This window comes from Accipiter gentilis, chromosome 4 (genome assembly GCF_929443795.1).
Source record: "Accipiter gentilis chromosome 4, bAccGen1.1, whole genome shotgun sequence".
In the NCBI taxonomy this organism is placed as follows: Eukaryota; Metazoa; Chordata; class Aves; order Accipitriformes; family Accipitridae; genus Astur; species Astur gentilis.
Genome location: NC_064883.1, coordinates 47189361 through 47207225, shown reverse-complemented (window position 1 = coordinate 47207225; position 17865 = coordinate 47189361). Strand labels below are relative to the sequence as shown.

At 44.4% G+C, this 17865-nt stretch overlaps 1 protein-coding gene across 5 annotated transcripts in view; it reads right to left on the bottom strand.

Annotated features, from left to right (window-relative positions):
* The window catches only part of DHX30 (DExH-box helicase 30), a 41977-nt gene that overhangs the window by 14167 nt on the left and 9945 nt on the right, over window positions 1–17865 (bottom strand). For 2 of the 5 annotated variants that reach the window (XM_049798229.1, XM_049798227.1), the window contains 5 exons: window positions 17791–17842; window positions 6231–6361; window positions 3835–3945; window positions 1372–1735; window positions 438–556 (listed from right to left, as the gene is read on the bottom strand). In XM_049798229.1, coding sequence (XP_049654186.1) covers window positions 438–556; window positions 1372–1735; window positions 3835–3945; window positions 6231–6361; window positions 17791–17821 — 756 coding nt within the window. In that variant the 5' untranslated portion in view covers window positions 17822–17842. Of the gene's footprint in view, window positions 1–437; window positions 562–1371; window positions 1736–3834; window positions 3946–6230; window positions 6362–13071; window positions 13459–13599; window positions 13825–17790; window positions 17843–17865 lie in introns of those variants that run through there. The other 3 variants (XM_049798224.1, XM_049798225.1, XM_049798226.1) reach the window with 3 other exon arrangements.

Genomic DNA, 17865 nt, shown 5'->3' with positions numbered 1-17865 from the left:
GCTAAGCACATGAGGTCTGGAAAGGAGGTGGGTGACACATACCAAGGAGGAGGATTACCAGATACTGGCAAGAATTGAGTTGTGGAAAGATTCTGTCAGCACAGAAATTACACATTGCTCTGAGTAACACAAACTTGTGTTTGTTGCAGATATATAGAGAAATGCAAACCTATCACCTTAGAAAATATTCTCTGTCATTCAGACAGCAGCTTCTCTGTTGCACTGGCCTCAAGTAACAACATTCCTCATGCTTCTATTAAGACATTTCCTCAATTCCCACCACAAAGTCTTTTCCTTGCTCTTCAGGCTGATTCTAATAGGCCTAGTTTTAACTTCCCTTCTCTCCCCAGTTCTCAGCTGCCCAAAAAAAGCGTCCAAAGTGATTCTAGTCAGAGTCTTTGAGCTTTGTCCCTGGCAGGGGTCAAACAGCACCTTACCTTGACTGTGGAGGAAGAGGTTGCAATCTGAATCACTTGGGCCAGGAGATTTTTGGGAAGTGGGAACTGTGTCAGGGCACGGATGGCAGTGTTGTCGTCTGTCATTTCAATGGAACTCCCTCCTCTGGTAGATGGAAGATGAGAACAGTTTGATATACAAATATCTACTCTGTGCTCAGACCCACCTCACTTCAGGTCTGCTACTGAGGTCTGAAACCAAGTAGTTAAAGGCACAGATAATTTTGGTCATCTGAAAAGTCAAGCTGCATCTTGCTACTAAAATCTGTCAGTCACAGAACAGTTACTCCCAGCCCAGTAAAGCCACCTACTAAAATGCAATCAAACTTTTACACTAGCACTACAAACCAGATAGCGTCAACAGAGTTTAACAGATGTAATTAATAAATAAATAATTCTGAATTCAAAGAGCCTCCTTAAAAAACAGCCACCACCACCACCAGGTCCTTACTGATGTTACTCCTGTTGACTATTGAAAATCAAAGTTTTGTGCTCATAAAATATTAAGTCAAGCAAACAACCATGGTGACAAAAAAAAGTGAAGATTTACTATTGCCCTCGAAAACCAGGGTGGTCAAAAAAGGTCTAAGCACACACGGACACTTTCTGGGAATGGAAACCTCTTTAGGCATAGAAGAGTAAGAACAACAGGTAACAAGTAGGCAGCAGCCTATCCAAAGGGCAAGACTTCAGAGAAGATGCCTGTGAATTCCCTTGGAATGATAGCCAGGTACAAGACCACACTGCCCCACTATTGATTTCACAGAGAACAGTACAGTAGTCAGCATTTGGCCCACTTACAGGCCACAGCAGCAACGTGGGAAGCTGCAGCTGAACTGTGAGGAACTGCAGGGATGCATCAGCTACGAAGAAAAGTCTCTCTTCTTTACTGCCCTGGATTAGCAGCTATCAGGACAGACGTACCTTGCATCTCTGCCTGGGGTTCGGGCATCCTGATGTGCCATAGGTAGATAATCGGAAACATCGATTGCTTCTTCTTCCAGCTCTCCTTCCTCCAGTTCCCCTTCCTCTAGCTCCCCTTCCTCCAGTTCTTCTCTCCTCATTGCTTTAGGCATCCTGCCCTGTTCCATAGGCTGGATGGAATCATCCGGCTCCATCCGTCGCCAGCAGGTCGACAAGTCAGCGAGAGAAGGTCCGGACTTGGAGCGCCACTTGCCCTCTGAGCACCACCTCTCGTCGGGACAGCCAAGCTGGTCAGCGAGAAGCCGGTACTTTGCAGCATCAAAGAGCTCATTTCTGGGCCCCAGCAAACCCCAGCCCTACAAGAGGAAAATGCATTGTTAGCTGCAGTAAAGAGACAGATATGGGTAACTCTGCAGGAAATCAAAACGCACCTGGTAAAGGAGAGAAATGCAGAAGCAATTCTTCACATCCCACAGCAGAGGACAGAAAGAAAAGAGACTTTCTGAAACATAAAGCTTTCCTCCTGACATTATTTCTTAAGAAAGGGAATCTGTTCACTAACCTCACTTCCCAGGGCACAATTGCTTAGCATCATAGAGCTTATTAGAAAGGGTGGGCCAAGATTTATTGGTATTTTACAAACTATTAACTATGTTTAGCATTCTGAAGTTTTGAAACCCATGTCAGAGCATGAAATGCACCTTTTTGGAAACGCTAGTCTAAACAAGTATAATCTGGGATAACACAAGATAAGAATACAGGGAATGGTTCATCTTCTTTCTTTTCACAGGAACAGTTATTTGTAGAAGCAGTAGTAAGATCTCCCTAACCCAGAAGTTTTTGAAAGAGAAGAGTTCCTAATTATTGCTGGCTCACCACCTGCATTTGGACTGAACCTTACAAGAAGCTCCAGACATATCTAGAGTGCAAGACACACCATGTCTTACCAGACCACTGTAATAAATTAAAAGTTACATCTTTAGGCCTCTCAATGGCCCCATATTAGACAAGGCTGTACTATTTTGTACTGTAGGAGTGCCTAGACAGCAAGAATTGACTTTTCTAGCTGCTGTACCCAACATCACTATATTCATACACTCTCTACACCAGTTAGACATGACTACTTTTCTTGAACTGATGACTATTTACTTAAAACAGCATTTGTAGCTATTTCTATGGCAAAGATTGCACAAGGCCTCCCATTATGAGGGTCTTCTGTTAGGTTATAGGTTTAGCTGGCAAAGCATCAGAGTTCAAAACTTTGCATGCTGAATTTATGGTTTAGGATTTTGGGGTGGTTTTTTTAGCTCTATACTGAAAACACAGTTCAGTCATTTCCCAAAATTTGGAGAAAAATATAAGCATAGGTAGGAAATTTTTTTCCTTTGAAAACCTCCAGGCTGTCAAAGAAAGCAGGAAACAATGCTTTTGTTTCACACGGAGTAGAGAGGATAGAACAAGAATATATTTCCAGCAAATGTTAACTGAATGAGCACCAACCATGCTTCAGGTAGAACAAAGTCAGTCAGTGAGACAAGTTTTGCCAATCACAGGATTAAAGAAACTAGCCTAAGCACAGAGGCCAGCTGAAGAAACTGCTACTTTTCATGCTGCAATTCCTAACTTCTGAAGGCTTAATTTAAAAACTAAATAGTTACTTCTTAATGTAGCTTTCTTGATCTACAACCAAAACAAAAAGCTCTTATTGTTAGAATATCCACAGCATCTTTTCTATGCTCCTTAGTAGGAAGAATCAGTTTCTATTCCATAAATGAAAGGGAAACTCCAAAAGCAAACTCACTTGCTCAAGGTTACAGACAACAGTCAGTGGCAGAGCTGAAGACAAAAATACATCTTATTCTCAGATAGCAGCTATATAATGCCGTATCTTAAACACATACCTTTATAAAACTTTACTGTACTTGTTTAATACTGGCTGTGCACACATACCAACCACTTCCAGCCATAAATAAGTGGCCGACTAGCATAACTTTAAAAGAGTAATCGTAAAACAGAAGACGTAATTGCCATGCTATGGCTTACATGAAGAGGAAACAAGAGCCTCTGAAGGTAGTACACTTTGAAAATACACACAGGTAGACTAATAGAAGTGTGAGTTAGTGAACAGTAACAGCAAAGATACCCAAGGGAAGCTCTACTCAGCATAGATGTTGAGACTAGATAGAAGCTGATTAAGGTCTAAGACATAAAGAACAAAGACCAGAACTCAAAGAATTTAGTGAGCTCATGCCTGGCTGAAGTAAGTGGGCTTTTACGCTCAAATGGATTCAGACAGCTCAAGGCTTCATCCTCTACCCTTGATTAACAGACAGGCCAACTAAGAAAGCAAACAGGCAAAGAGATAGATAAAAGTCAGAAGTCACATCACCAAAATGGACAAGGCCTGCACACTCAAAGACTTGTTTCTTCAAGCTAAGGAGGAGCATAAGCTCACCTTGAAGAGCTGACACGCTGCAGCTGCTGCCTGCCTCTCAGCATCAATCTTCTTGGTCCCATAGCCTTCCACTTCCACATTCTTCGGCCACTTTATATGCAGAGTGACTTTCTGAAAAGCAAAGGTAACCAGTGAAGTAAGACAGCACAGAACAACTTCCCTCCTCCACCAGGAGCATAGCTACTTCAAACATCTCTGCACTCCAGGCAGAGAAGAGAACTACAAATGAAAATCCCAAACAAACTGCTCATTTGGTCCCTTTATGGGAAGCTTCATTCCAGTAACATAGGAAGAGAAAGGGATACAAGGTGCCCACAGTCACACAGAAGCTGCATGGCTGAACCAGGCCCAGAAGCCAGGCTGATTTCCAGCACAGTGCCATGTACTCTGGGCCAGAGCTTCACAGGCTGCAGTGTGTCAGCTTAGAGGAGTCAAAGGCTAAGAGCTCATTACAAGAACAATTCAGTTTCAGAGTACCTGTTCCTATGTACACTGCAGCATACCAGACCATGCCTGAGAAGTAACATGCACTCTCCACATTTCCAGTCTCAATGGCAAGCAAATCTTCCTAACTGCTTCCTTACTGTAATTTTAACTAGCAGCATATTGCATCACAGTTATGCAGGCAGCTACCATACTCATCAGGCACAGGAGAACCTAGCTTTCAGTTTGCACTGCCCAACACAAGCTATTAAGAGAACTAACAGTACTACCAGAGCTCCTCTTATACCAGTACAGTTGGATGAGAGCAGCTGAAAAACCTGCAGAGGCAAAGAATGCTGAAAGCTGAACCCTGCCCTTTCTCAAAAATTGCTCCAAATGAAGAACTCATTCTACTCCTGGCCCTGCAGATGCTGTAGCTGAGTTTCTGCAAGACTCAAAGGAGGGAAATGCCTAAGGAATTCTCTCCTGTTTCTGTAGCAGAGATGAAAGGTGGCATTTAGGTCCGCTGGGAAAACCCCACCTATAAGGCTAGAGAAAAGGCTCCCAACTTTTTAACAGTCTACATCTGGCTGCCTGCCTGCCTGCCATCTGAATCTCATCTTACTGTAGGAAATTGCTACGTATTTTGCCTAGGGGCTCTGCATGAAAAGGCACAGACCTGCTGAGAAAAAAGTTGTCTTGTGAAAGCCAAGTAACTTAGTGCTCACAAAAAAACCCTTGCTCACTTCCAGCCAAGACTTCTCTAGGTTGTCTCACCTGTCCTTGTGCCTGCACACACTTTTTCTGGCTTGTTGGTTTTGGGTGGGGTTTTTTTTGCAATCCAACCCTCATTTTCTCCAAAAGCTCCTTTTTTTTTTTTCTTTTTTTGTTTTCTTTTTAATCTGAAGTTATCCTCAACATTAATCTATTTAAGTGCTAGCAAGAATGTGAAGTGACTACGCAAACTAAAATGATGAGGCATTGGTTATAGTATTCCAAAATTTAAGTTAGGAAACTGCACTACTGCTCGAGGAAAAGCAAGAAAAACAAAAACAATAATAATAAAGGAACTCTAAAGTAACCATTACTAATGTACTGCTTAAAACGCAGGGATGCTTAAAAAGGATGTGGTAATAAAAACTGTCTGGGAAATTTTAGACAGAATGTTATTGGAAAATGTTAACCCATCAGAACTGAAACTTTTCCTGGAATGTACGTTACAGTTAAACTTCAGCTGGAAAGTGCTTTCAGCTCGAGAGTGAGAGCTGGTATGATGATAAAAGGAGGCAAACCCTTGAACACAGAGCACCCATCAGTTAAGAACTTCTGCTCAGTTCATAGCATAGATTTGGATCTAGGCCTCTCGCATCCCAGTCAGTGCTCAAACTACTTGGCAAACTGTTTGCTTGGAATTCCTCTGCTTCATTTAACAACAACAACAAAAAAGAGTCTGTATTTCATTTTGCCCTTAAGTAATATTAGAAGCGCCCCCTCCATTGCAAACAAATTCTTCTTTTCTGGTTGCAATTGAACATTTTGGGCTTAGGCATTTAATCTATTGAATCTACAATAAAACTAGGTCTATTAAATTCTAAAATATAGCATTTAAATTTTAATTTTCTAAGGTAGTGGGGTATATAGCCCAACATATTTGAGTGCAGACTATGTGTCTTTCTGCTGAGAAAAGATGGTTACAACAAGCTACTTAGAAGAAAAGAAATCCATCCTTCCACACACAAAAGAAGAGGGGCAGGACCTACATTTATATACCTATTAAAGTATGTGAAAATAAAGAGGAAAAAGCAAGAATATTTGTTTGAAAGGTTATCACACAACTTTTATGTGGAATTAACACACCTGTATAATTTTCTCTATTAAAGAGTTACAGCCAGGATTAGCAGTATTCTTGGCTCACTTCCCACTCTATGTGCAACATACCTGCCCACCGCCCATCCCCAGCACAACAGGATTACCTTTTTTCTTGGCCCATTGGTATGGATGTACACCAGCTTGTCCCTTGCATGAGAAATGCCCAGGGCTCGTCCAATCACGCTGTTGAGCAAGTTTTTAGGCTGTGGAAATTCCTTTAATAAGTCTCTGGAATCTGGAAAAAAAAACCAAAAACAAAACCCATAAGAGGAACTAAATGTCTTCTAATTCTTGTGCAGTCCTGTTCAAAAACATGTTATAACACCTGCTTCATTGCAGCTTTCTGAGCATTAATGTCTCTAAGGTTACAGACAGAAAAGTAAGCAGAGGTATTAAGTGGTTCACCTACAATGTCTCCAGGCATCAGCAAAATGGTACAGAGGAGTGCAAAGTCTCCTGAGCTCCAAACATAAGGGGACACTGCAAATCCAAAATGGGCAACACCACTGTACATCCTATGCTTCTCCTGAAATGTACAGATTGTTTCCCCCTCTTTTAAAACTATGAATATCCTCTAGTCAAAACTGCAGCACTGATAGTCCAACTCCATGATTCAGTGACACTAACAATCATGGAACAGTTTGGAGAGACTTTTTTCCCCCAAAAAGAATATACTATCAACAGAAAAAAATGACAGACTACATATACCTGTTGAATCTGAATACAAATATCCTAGCACAGAATTCAAAGCCCAGATTAACACATAGAGTCAGTGCTGCTTCCTCACTATGGAGGCAAAAGCAGCTCTGTTTGTCATTCTTTGATATCAAAACCAAACTAAGCAATAACTATTTTGAACAGACTTTGGTATTTGCATCCCACTCCTGAACCACGCATATCACCTCAGGGTTAAATCAAGGGTCTCGCCAACACACAAGTTATACATTAGATCCAGCCATTGGTAGTAATGTGAAATAACGCCTGGGGACTTCTCCCTGAATGTATTGAGATGGCTTGGTTAGCAGCTAGGAACATGGCTTTGTACTAAATTGCTCAGAGAACCCCCTGGAAAGAAGTTTGCCAACACAATCTTTGGAGATAAACCAGCCCAAGCAGGAAGCCGAGAAGCAGCGCCTGAGGCGGCAGGTACTGATGGCAGGTAGGGCTGGCTAGCGGAGCCCAGGTCCCCTGCCCTGACAGGTGAGAAATGCTGCTCAGGCTACGGGACTTGCAGGAAGGGGATATCAACGATCAGTTCAAATCACTCATTTAAAAAAATAACAATAATAAAAATCACACTGCCCCCAGACAGAGCAATGTGACGCCCACCTCGTGTTCCAGCCTCCTTCCTGATGCCAATGCCAGCAGTTTTAGCTGGTGAGGGAGCTGCTCTAACTCACCTCTCGCATGCATCATGGTTGTACCTGGCACTGTAGGGGAGAGCCTTTATTTTGAGCACGAGCCCAAGCAAGATGAGGTTAAGTTTAATGTGATAATAGTTCCGGACATAGTTACATGCTACACAAACAGGCAGATCTAACAGCTCACTGTTGGGGCGAGGGGTAGGTGCCACTTCTCCCAGGCTCTAACACTATTGCTGCTCCAGCTCTGGCACAAACCCAAACGTACAGGGAGATGATTTGCGGCCCTAATTCAACAGAAAACTAAACCAAGAAAAAGGGAGTACGCTGGTTTTTGCTGGGCTCAGAAGTCAGTCAGCCAACTGCACAGTCCTGCAGGTACCCAAAACCAGTGCAGGGGAATAGGAGAGAGGAAGGGGATCTCCCATTCTGGCAGCGGCAACCACAGTTAAGCCACTCTGATCCTGTGTTCACTCAACATCAAACACACACTCCCCAGGCAGTCAGAACTTCATTAATCTTCTTGCAGACCATCAGTGGGTTTGGGCACTGCTTTTTAGAAGGATTCTAATTCTCTACAGGTATTCAGAGGAAGTTTCAGCAACGAGCAAGAAGTCAGCAACACAGGATCATCTGTACTGCCAGAATCTGGAATTTCAGATTGAGCTACCAAATCCAAGGAGAAACGACCCAACAGTCACACTCATTAGAGCATCACCAAGATCTGCCACCATGTTTTGCTGAAAAGTCTGACTGCAGAGTCGCTATAATGAAGATATGCAGTAACCAGCTCCAGAGAAGAAAGCAGGCATTTAAGAGAAAGGCTCTGTAATACAGGCATGCGGAAGAGGCATTCTTCAAGAAGCTGCTTAGCAAGGGAAAACTGAAGTCATGAGAGTGTATTACGAGGGCTCACCTGAAAGCTGACCAGCAGGGAAATCACAGGAGTTTTAGGAAAGGCAAAAAGAGTTATGTTGTACTGTGGCAGACCCAACACTTGTCAGACTGTGGACACTTGGGTAACAGAGCACAAAAAACCACGCTGCTGATCACATCACCCTCTCCAAAAAAAACCCACAAAAAAACCAAACAAAAGCCCAGCATGCTGATCCGGAGTTCAGAAAAAGAATAATTACTGGTGACACTTAGGTTTGAAAGTTCTTCCGTGGAAGAACCAGCTGAATCTCAGAGAAACCTCCTTCAGAAGCCAAACAGACCAGATACAGAAGGAATCTAGGTTCCTTAACACATACAAGGAGATACTGAAATACAACCTCCATGGCCTGTGATAAGGATGTCGAGAGCTGGGTATCATTTGAAGACAGGTCGCATTGTAATTCAACAATTGCCTAATTCTGACTGGCAGCTGGAACTGGCTCAGGTTGACGTTACTTTTCAGCCTGGTATGTAGAGGACAAGCTGGTATTTAGAGGGCAACGTCAAAAGGAACACATCAGAACTGCTGCCTGCTCAACCTCCTTCAACTACAGCAACACACAACAGGCTTTCCGCCACTCTCCTATGCATCATGGTCAGCCGCGGTATCTTCCATTATAAAGAATAATTTTAAAAAGCCCGCAGGCTGCTGTTTCTCACACATACTTGGGCAAAACTCTTGGACAATTACAGGAGAATATGCAGGAAGTCCTCTGATTTATGAACACTATTTGTCCATGACTTGCCTGCTATGTATTGGCCAGGAGATGAAAATGGTCTCAGCCTAACAAAGAACTACAAGCCAATTTTCTGTAATTATAAAGAAAATGTGATGTTTCTACCTACTCACACAGCAAGCACCACTATATTCAGACTTCAACCTGTTCAAGAAAACTGGAAAAGTGACTAAGATTTTGGCACTCTGCAGTTCTATTCCATTCCACATCACTGGGACGCACAGAGGGAGGAGTAGTAACACAATTCCCAAATGCACTATTAAATTCACTTAATAAATGAGAAATTAAAAAAAAAAAAAACCACCGACCCAAAACTCTGAAACCAGCCTGTATTATTTGGCCTCTAGTTGCTTCCTCTTTCAAAAACAATAACCTGAGAAATTTTGTGATAAGTAACAGGCGGAGGTAAGAAGCACAATCTTTTTAAATGCCTGATTAAAAAAAAAAAGCAATTACCTAATGACAGAGCCAATTTCTCACATTCTGAGGTGACTCAGTGAAGACTAAATATTTAATCCATTCTAGAGCAAAGAATAGGATCTCTAAATAACAAAGCCTAGTTCTGGCTTGCAGATCAGACTCTGAATTACCAACCGAGACACAATGTATTCTTCACAGCTGACAATGCCATATTCAGCAGTACCATCTGACGTATCAACAGCGACTCTAAGGCTTGATGGATTACCCTCAGCCCATTCTTATCCCGAATTTGAGAGCTGAAAGGATCTTATCTTGCACGAAGCCATGCCTCACTTGTAGTTTTTAAAGAAACAATCCAAAATTGCAGAACTGGATTTGCAGAATGTTTCCTTCCCCGCCAGATTGGATTTCTTGGCATCTTCCTCCAAAGAGTGTCTTAGTTCTCTCACTGCTGAGAATGGATATTTGGGTAGGAATCATATTAGCGATAGTCACAGCCTTGTGGAGGCAAGGAGTATAAGCTACTACTCTCAAAACAAAACATAGAGTTGGTTTTCATAGCCAATTCCTATCAAGCTAGAACCACGTATGATGTCCAAACTGCAGCTCCAAGATCACTGAGGAATATTAAAAGCCTGTCTTGGATAGCAGGCAATTCAGGGTGGGGTTATCAAAGAAGCCAATTAACTAATTTCAGTTCCTGAAAGCCAGTGAGTGCTTTAGCTTAACTTGATTGTGAGAAGTCCGTGATAATTCCAACCAACACTGAAAGAAAAGAGAAAAAAACCAAAACAAAAAACCAAGCAAACAACTCCCAGTGGCTAAGCCTTCTACTAACCCCAACAAATCTGACAAGTAAAGACACTGTCAGGTACAACAAGAGCACAAATAAAATGGCTCATAGTCTCGTTCAGGGAAGACAGAGGAGGATTAGATTGATTTCAACAGTTTCCATCTTCCCTGAAATTCTCTTCCCTGGAGAAGCAACAAACAAACATCCCTGGAGAAGCAACAAATGAGCAGCAAAGACAAACTATTAAGTACAACACTCATCAAGATATAAGCCCCCGCAGTAATAAATTCAAGTCAGTGAAGAATGCTCCCAACACATCAAAAATTCACAGGGAAGAAGAAAGCCCTGTGGCTCCAAAATATCCATTTCATGCAGAATTAGCCTAGACATGTTTTACCAGGGAGAGATGGAGGGAAACAGAGAAGGTTACACCTGGCAGTTTAGTTTGGAGCACACCAAAATACTCCTACTTTTGGGGGGTTTTGGTTTTTTTAAACCATCATCTAGCTACCCTGACCAATGCTCCTTTCAAGTATACACAGTAATAAAAAACCCCATGCAGTTCTTGCCTAAACAAGAACAAAATTCAAAATTGGTAAAACTGACAAGGCTTCTTCAAAAGTAAGCGAGATCACCAGAGAACAACGGATGGCCAACCTCCATCCTTGGAGATACTCAGAACTCGGCTGGACACAGCCCTCATCAACCCACTCCAGCCTGGCCCTGCTCTGAGAAAGGGATCAGGCCACACGGCATCCAGAGCTTCAGTCCAACCTAAATTCTTCTGTGATACTGCGAGATGGCAAATTTAATTAGTCTCAGAGAAAGACTCTCTCTCAGAGCAAAACAGAGGTCAAGATCACATAAGTCTCAGTAACGAGCGAGAAGTGCCACAGACCTGACTGAGCAGGCAGAGAAGCTGTCTGCATCACAGATTCTCCTCCAAAATCCCACCATCTAGGCCAATGAAGCAAAGCCTTAGATATTAATACTGATAAAACACTGCCATTTTTAAGCTGGCCTGAGTTCAGAGTTGATTCTTAAGTATTTGTATCCAAGGTGAATAACAAAAGCAGTCAAATGAGGACGGCTAACAAGACACCAGTTTACAAGTTGAAGGCTTAGAACTTGTCTCGTAGTTTTTTAATATAACTTTTATGATCTCTATGTGTTCAAGTAGCAGCTGTACAGGTAGGGCAGACTTCTGACGAGACCCTGAGGACTTTTTATTTGCTCTTCTGAAAGGAATCTTCCACTATTGCCAAGCTCTCACCAGAATGTCCTTCCCTGGTCAATCCACCACACAAATCGGAAGGATGAGTGAACTGAATGAAGCCCAAAGTGAAAAGTACTCAAGTACTCTCTGAAAACACGTTAGAAAAAGTGCTGAGGAATGAAGTGCAAAAGAGGGAAGAACAAAAATAAATTGGTTTGCTACTTTTCTCAGGCAACACCTGAACCAGCTCATTAAACAGTAATTTGGGGTGGTTTAGCATTTATTTTAGAAGTTAATTTGCTCTGCTGAACAGCCTGAATGCAACAATTAAAGACTATCTGACTCTGAACTACAAGATAAAACTCAGCAGAGCTTCTGAAATGAAAATGGAACTAAGACCCAAAGAATTCAGAAACTACAGAGACAAAATAATAATTAAAAAAAAAAAGTGCTGGAGGGTAGGAACAAAACACAGAATAATGAGGGAAGAAAGAAAAAAGAAAAGGAAGTTTTTCTGTAATAATAAACCAAAATTCCAAAGTGGAAGATTACAGCCTAAGAAATAAAACTGAAATGAAACCAGTGATTTTAAAAGGGAAAATGTAGCAGTTCAAGTCACAGCCTGGAAGCAGTAACCTCCGGCACAAAACTACTCCTCTTTCTAAAGCGTTCTTCACGCTTTATAATCTAACAAAAAGCATTTGTCAAAACATGACATCAAAACACACTTTCAAATATTCTTTTAGAAAAGTAACGATCCCTTCCGAACACCAGGAAAGCATTTACCCTTCAAACGCCTGAACCCCACGCCCTCTCACGCGCAACTTTGTTGTAGGCTGAAGGACTGACATCCAAAAGCGAAAAGAAACCTTCCAAGCTTTAGAGAGAGACATCGTCCCCGACCAGACTCACAGACACCGCAAGTATGAGGATTTACGTTAACAACAGCTGTCGGTACCTCGCTTAGCGTTCCGTTCGGCTCAGGCAGCGCGACCGCCTGGCGAAGGCCGGACCGAAGCCCTTTGTACACGAAAAGGCGGATAAAGCGAGCGACGCTCCGAACCGCCCGCAGCCCGCTCCCGCAGCGTGCTCCAGCCCCGACCTAACGGAACTTGCTTCAACGGCGACGGCAGAGCGGTTTTCCTGGCGGATGCTCGATGGGCGTGCTCAATCCATCACCGGGATTTCTAGCCAAAGAGCCATTTACGATTTTTCTCTCGCGTCAGGCCACCAGAAGCGGCTAAGACTTTCGGCCGGGCCCGGTTTCAAAGCGGTCGACCTTGAGCCGAAGGGCTCCGCACCCCTTTTCCGTTTTCTGCAGAAACCCAACTCTCCCCGCCAACAAAAGACCGCCTCGCACCCGCGCAGCGCGGCGGGGGCTGCCACAAAGGCCTCGGCCCCTCGCTGCCCGGCGGCGCCTACCGGAGCTTCCTCCCCCCACCCGCTTCTCCGAGGGGCACCGACCACCACCGGCCCCGTTACCTGCGGCGGCGGCGGCGCAGCCGTGCGCGCAGACTCCGCCGCAGCTGGCCGGCTCCTCTCCCTTACCGCGCATCCCGGCGAGGAGCCCCTTTCCCCGGAGCAGGGTCGCTCAAGGCCGCGATGGCCGCCCGCCCGCCCGAGACGCGGCGCCGGTCGCCCCTCCCCTCCCCTCCCGGCGGCGAGGAGTGGGGGGGGGGAGCCGCGGGCGGCCCGATGCGGCCTAGCCCAGCCGCCCGGAGCGGGAGGAGGAGGAGGAGGAGGAGGAGGAGGCCGGCCGGCGGCTGCAGGCGCGGCGGGGCGCGGGGGGGAGGGACGTGCGGCGCCGCGCTCACGCTCCCTCCTCCCAGCACCGGGCAGCGGGGCTCTCGCTCCTCCCTTCCGCTGCGTGCGGGGCCGGCGCGGAACGGAGCGGTTCTCCCCGGCCGCCGAGCGCCGGGCCGCACACACCGGGAGCGCCGGTGGTTCCTCCTCCTCCTCCTCTCCTCTCCCCCCCCCGCCCCGCCTCGCCTCGCCTCGCCCCCGGCTCACCCTTCACCATGGCGGCCGTGTCCTCGTCCTCCTCCTCCTGGGCGCCCGGCTGTTGCTGCTGCTCCTCCCTCGCCTCCACGGAGCTCTGGGGCGCCGGCAGGCGGGTGCAGAGCCCGCGCGTCCCCGGCGCCGCCCGGTAACAGCGGCAGAGGCGCAAGGGTCCGGCCGAGCCGCAGACCGCCGCCGCCTGCAGCAGCAGCCCCAGCGCCGCCATCTTGAGGTTGCCCGGCGCCGGCTTCAGGCAGGAGCGCGGAAAGCAACGCGGCCGGGCGCTCCGGCGGGAAAGGCACCCGTCTGCGCCGCAGCGCCCCCCGGCGGGGGGGAGGACCTGGCGCAGGTCAGCTCTCCCGCACCCCCGTCCCCCGAATTGGAAGCGGGGGGGGGGGGGGGGGGGGGGGAAGCGGGGGGGGGGGATATGCTGAGCCCACGCGTGGAAGATCCCCCCACGCCACCCGGGAACTGCCTTAACACAGCCAAAGAAGGGAAAAGGAAACGAAAAAGAACCCGCTCTCGTGTCCCGGCCAGAGCACGTGGAGGCAGAGAGCGGCAGAAGTTTAGGTGCCCCCCCCCCCGCCCTGGGAAGGCCGATGACTCCCACCCCCCACGTCCCTCCCGGAGCTGAAAACCGGCAGAAAGACATTTTCTTCCTCTTTTTAAAAAAGCAACGGCCCTTGCGTCATCGAGCTCTGCCAGCCCTGCCTGGAGCTGTCTGTCCTCCCGACACACGTGCACGTCAAACGGAAAGAACACGGCGAGTCAAAGCGGGCGCTCACACGCCGACCACGCGTCGCGCCGTATGGGTATCGGCGATATTTTGTAGGTGTCGTGAACCCCCCCCAAAAATAGGATGTCTTCACACACACACTCAAAGAAAGGTTACCACAAAGAGATGAGTCACTTGCTCCAAGATCTGAGCAACCTGGTGATGGTAACTGCAAACACCATCCACGGGCCGGTCCTCCAAATACGGGTTTTATTTTAGAATCGTTGCTAACCTTCTCTCATCAGAGGAAAAAAAAACCCCACACACGCAACTTTTACTACGCTTTCAACAGCGTTGGGCTGCCCTCGGTTTCACTCCTGCATGTGTTTCTTCTGATCCTCGCCTGTTTACAGGCAAAACAGTCTTTCGGATTGTGAAATACAAGTGAATGCAAGAACGATTCAGGGGAAAAAAAATCAAAATTTAAGAGAAGGGGAAATTCAGAAACTGCCCTGCAGCCTGAAAGTCGTTTCAGGTTTCTTGTCTTGAACTACACATACAACCCGTATGTTACTAAAAATAAAGTCCACTTGCAGCCCATTGTTTACTAACATTTGAGATAAACACTAAAACCCTTAAAGTCAGTTAGGTAGCAAGGCAGCACTTTCCCTTTTTACATGCTTCTCCCTGCTTGAAGTCCTGTTATTCGGTTCTATACGAATGATTTTGTATCTGAGGCATAAAATTCTCAATGCTGTAGTGCTGGCCGAAATTCAAACACTACAGGATTTATTCATTTATTTATTTGTTTAAAGTCTGAATTATTTTTCTAAGCAATTATTATATATACGTTTTATTATCTCTGGCTGCAACATACACCTGGGACTACCATAAAGTTGGGTGTTTCTTTAAACCACGGTATCGTTTTTATGCCAAATACCTTATTGCTTGGTGAATATTTCGTGTGTAAACAAAAAATTTACATGAATGGTTGTTTAAGCAGAATGATGAAAAAGGGAGGGGGGGGGGTCATTTTTTTGGTTGGTTTGTTTTTAAATCAGAAAGAGGAATCTTTGATAAGCCACAAAAGGATGAACTAATATAACTGCACACCGAAGTTTTACAAAGCCTGTATTCCACAAGAAGAGGTTCAAGAAGTGGAAAGTTATCAAACAAAACCCTGTATAAAAAACAACTTTGGAAAAGCACACATGAACACTAAAAAAAAAAAAATCTTACACCAAATTTGCCTTTTCCAATGGGCACACTTTTTAGAACCTCTGTGAATTAGCTAGTAATTTGTCTGTGTAGTTACTTTTTACTAAAAAAGAAACCAAAAGCAGACAAAAACCCCAGATCTTGAAGCAGCACCAGAAGACAGAAAAAAGGCTTTTTTTTTTTTTTGAAAGACATTAAAGTTATTCTAGCACTCTAATTATAAAGGCTTAGATTACAAACTATAAGAGCATTGATCCACTAAAAAGGAAAACAGTCTTGCTAGACAAGTCACTCAATTTAAGGAAATGAATTATATGTAAATCTTTTGATAGCATGTGGCACAAACTCTTTCAGAAATAAACTTTACTTGGTTTGGAAACAAAAGCCTCAAGAAGGACTAGAAGGAAATAATACATCCTTCTGGGAAGACGAATCTACTGTGAAACTACTTAACTTGATACAGTTGCTGGTTTATTTAGCATTTTCCCAAGATCTAGATGAGGCAATAAGCTGTCCGGCAGTGAAGAAACAAACAAAAAAAACAGTCACAGCTACTAAGCTGTTTCAAGTTCTGAACATCAGAGAAGAAACACAGAAGGTAACAAGAGCCCTAAGGAGAGGAAAATCCATGGCTGGAGACCACAACGATTAAAAGCAAAACAAACACAAGAAAAGAGATAAATAAAGTACATGTCTGGGGGAAATCTCAGAAACACAGAGTCACTGGGAAGGAGAAATCTGGGAGAAAACGGTGAAAGACACTGTTGTTGCACAGAAAGTTAGACATGAGTAGGGCTAGTGGTTTGTCACTGTAAATGATGTAAAAATTATCTTATGAGCACAGAAAAAATAGTTAAGACTAAATTCATTAAAAAATTCCAGAAATCACAGATTCCACATACTCAATCCAAATACCTTTATTTTGCAGAGATGAGTGTTAAACAGCATGTAAATAATCACTTAAAGCCATCTTCCCAGGCTTTGCCAGTTCAGGCTCACTTCGATGAGCTGTGGTTAATTAATCTTCTCTAGCCAAGCCTTTGCAGAGGCAGCAGTGCTATGCAGAAGCTTGTTAACAAGCCACATTATGTTAAAGACTTCCTTTTCCCCCAGAGCGCAAGTGTTACAGCACCCAGTGTCCCAAACCCAGTCTGGCCATGACAAACCACTAGCCCTCACAGGAGAAGTTCCTTCTCCCTCTCTCAGACTTCAACCCAGGTCACACTATTTGACAGATGAGAGAGTTTTTATTGCCAACTAAAATTAGTTCGTACGTAATTAACACCCTGGACATATAAAGCATTCTGGGAATTTTTGTTTTAAATACGGAATCGACAATATTGGTGACTCACTAGCATGGCAGCGTTACAAGAATGGCTGGTACACTGTTGTGTTCCCCAAGCGCTAAAGCAGAAGGATGACTTCCCTGAGACAGGAGGCAGTAATCCATCACTGGTTCAGCCATATCTGGAATATCTTATTCCATTCTATGCACCTTATTTTAAGACCAAGTAACAGAATTCAGAAAAGAACAAAAGAAAACAAAAACCAGCCAGTGACTGGAAGGATTTCTTAAGAAAAAAAAAGGTCTAAAGAAAGAGGTTGGCAAAGCAGTGACAGTGAAAAAAAAGGAGATGGTAACAGTTGACAGATACTTAAAAGTATGCAAACACCAAGGAGAAAGCACTTGCTGAATCGGTACAGAAGGATACAGATATGTTTAGGAGGGTAAAATTAAAAGGGGAAAAAAAAAGCCTTTACTTTAAGCTAAATAGCAAACAAGTCTATGTCGTCATCTATTGGATAACACAACAGGTCTTCTCCCCTTCCAAATTCTGTTGTTTCCCTGAAATACTCTCTTGTACTTAGTGTAACCAAGCTTACCTGCAACACTTAACTCAGGTGCTACACTAACCAAGACAGAATGGAGTTACCTTGCTTACAACCACCACCCTCGCTTTACACTTAAAAATCAAAGTTTTGCACGCCGGGCTCTCCTCAGAAATAAAGTGCATCTCAGACATAAAAATTGGCATCCTATGTTACATAGCTATCACTAGTTCAGGCATAGTCATCTCAACTTCCTTTTTTGTCCCTAATGCATTGAGAAGGAAGTCTGACAAAGACATTTGTAGGACAAACCTCTCACCTATCCAGCACAGAGGAGGATAGTACTGTTTCTTACAATTAATTTTCTTCATCAATCTGCTATAGTATTACATCTCTAAACAAATAAAAGAGTTGAATTGAAGATTGTCTCAGGTCCTTACCTTTAAGGGAATTCAGCGAGAACATCTCCATCACAGTGAAAAGGGTTGATTCCTAGGAAAGCAAGAGGTAGCAAA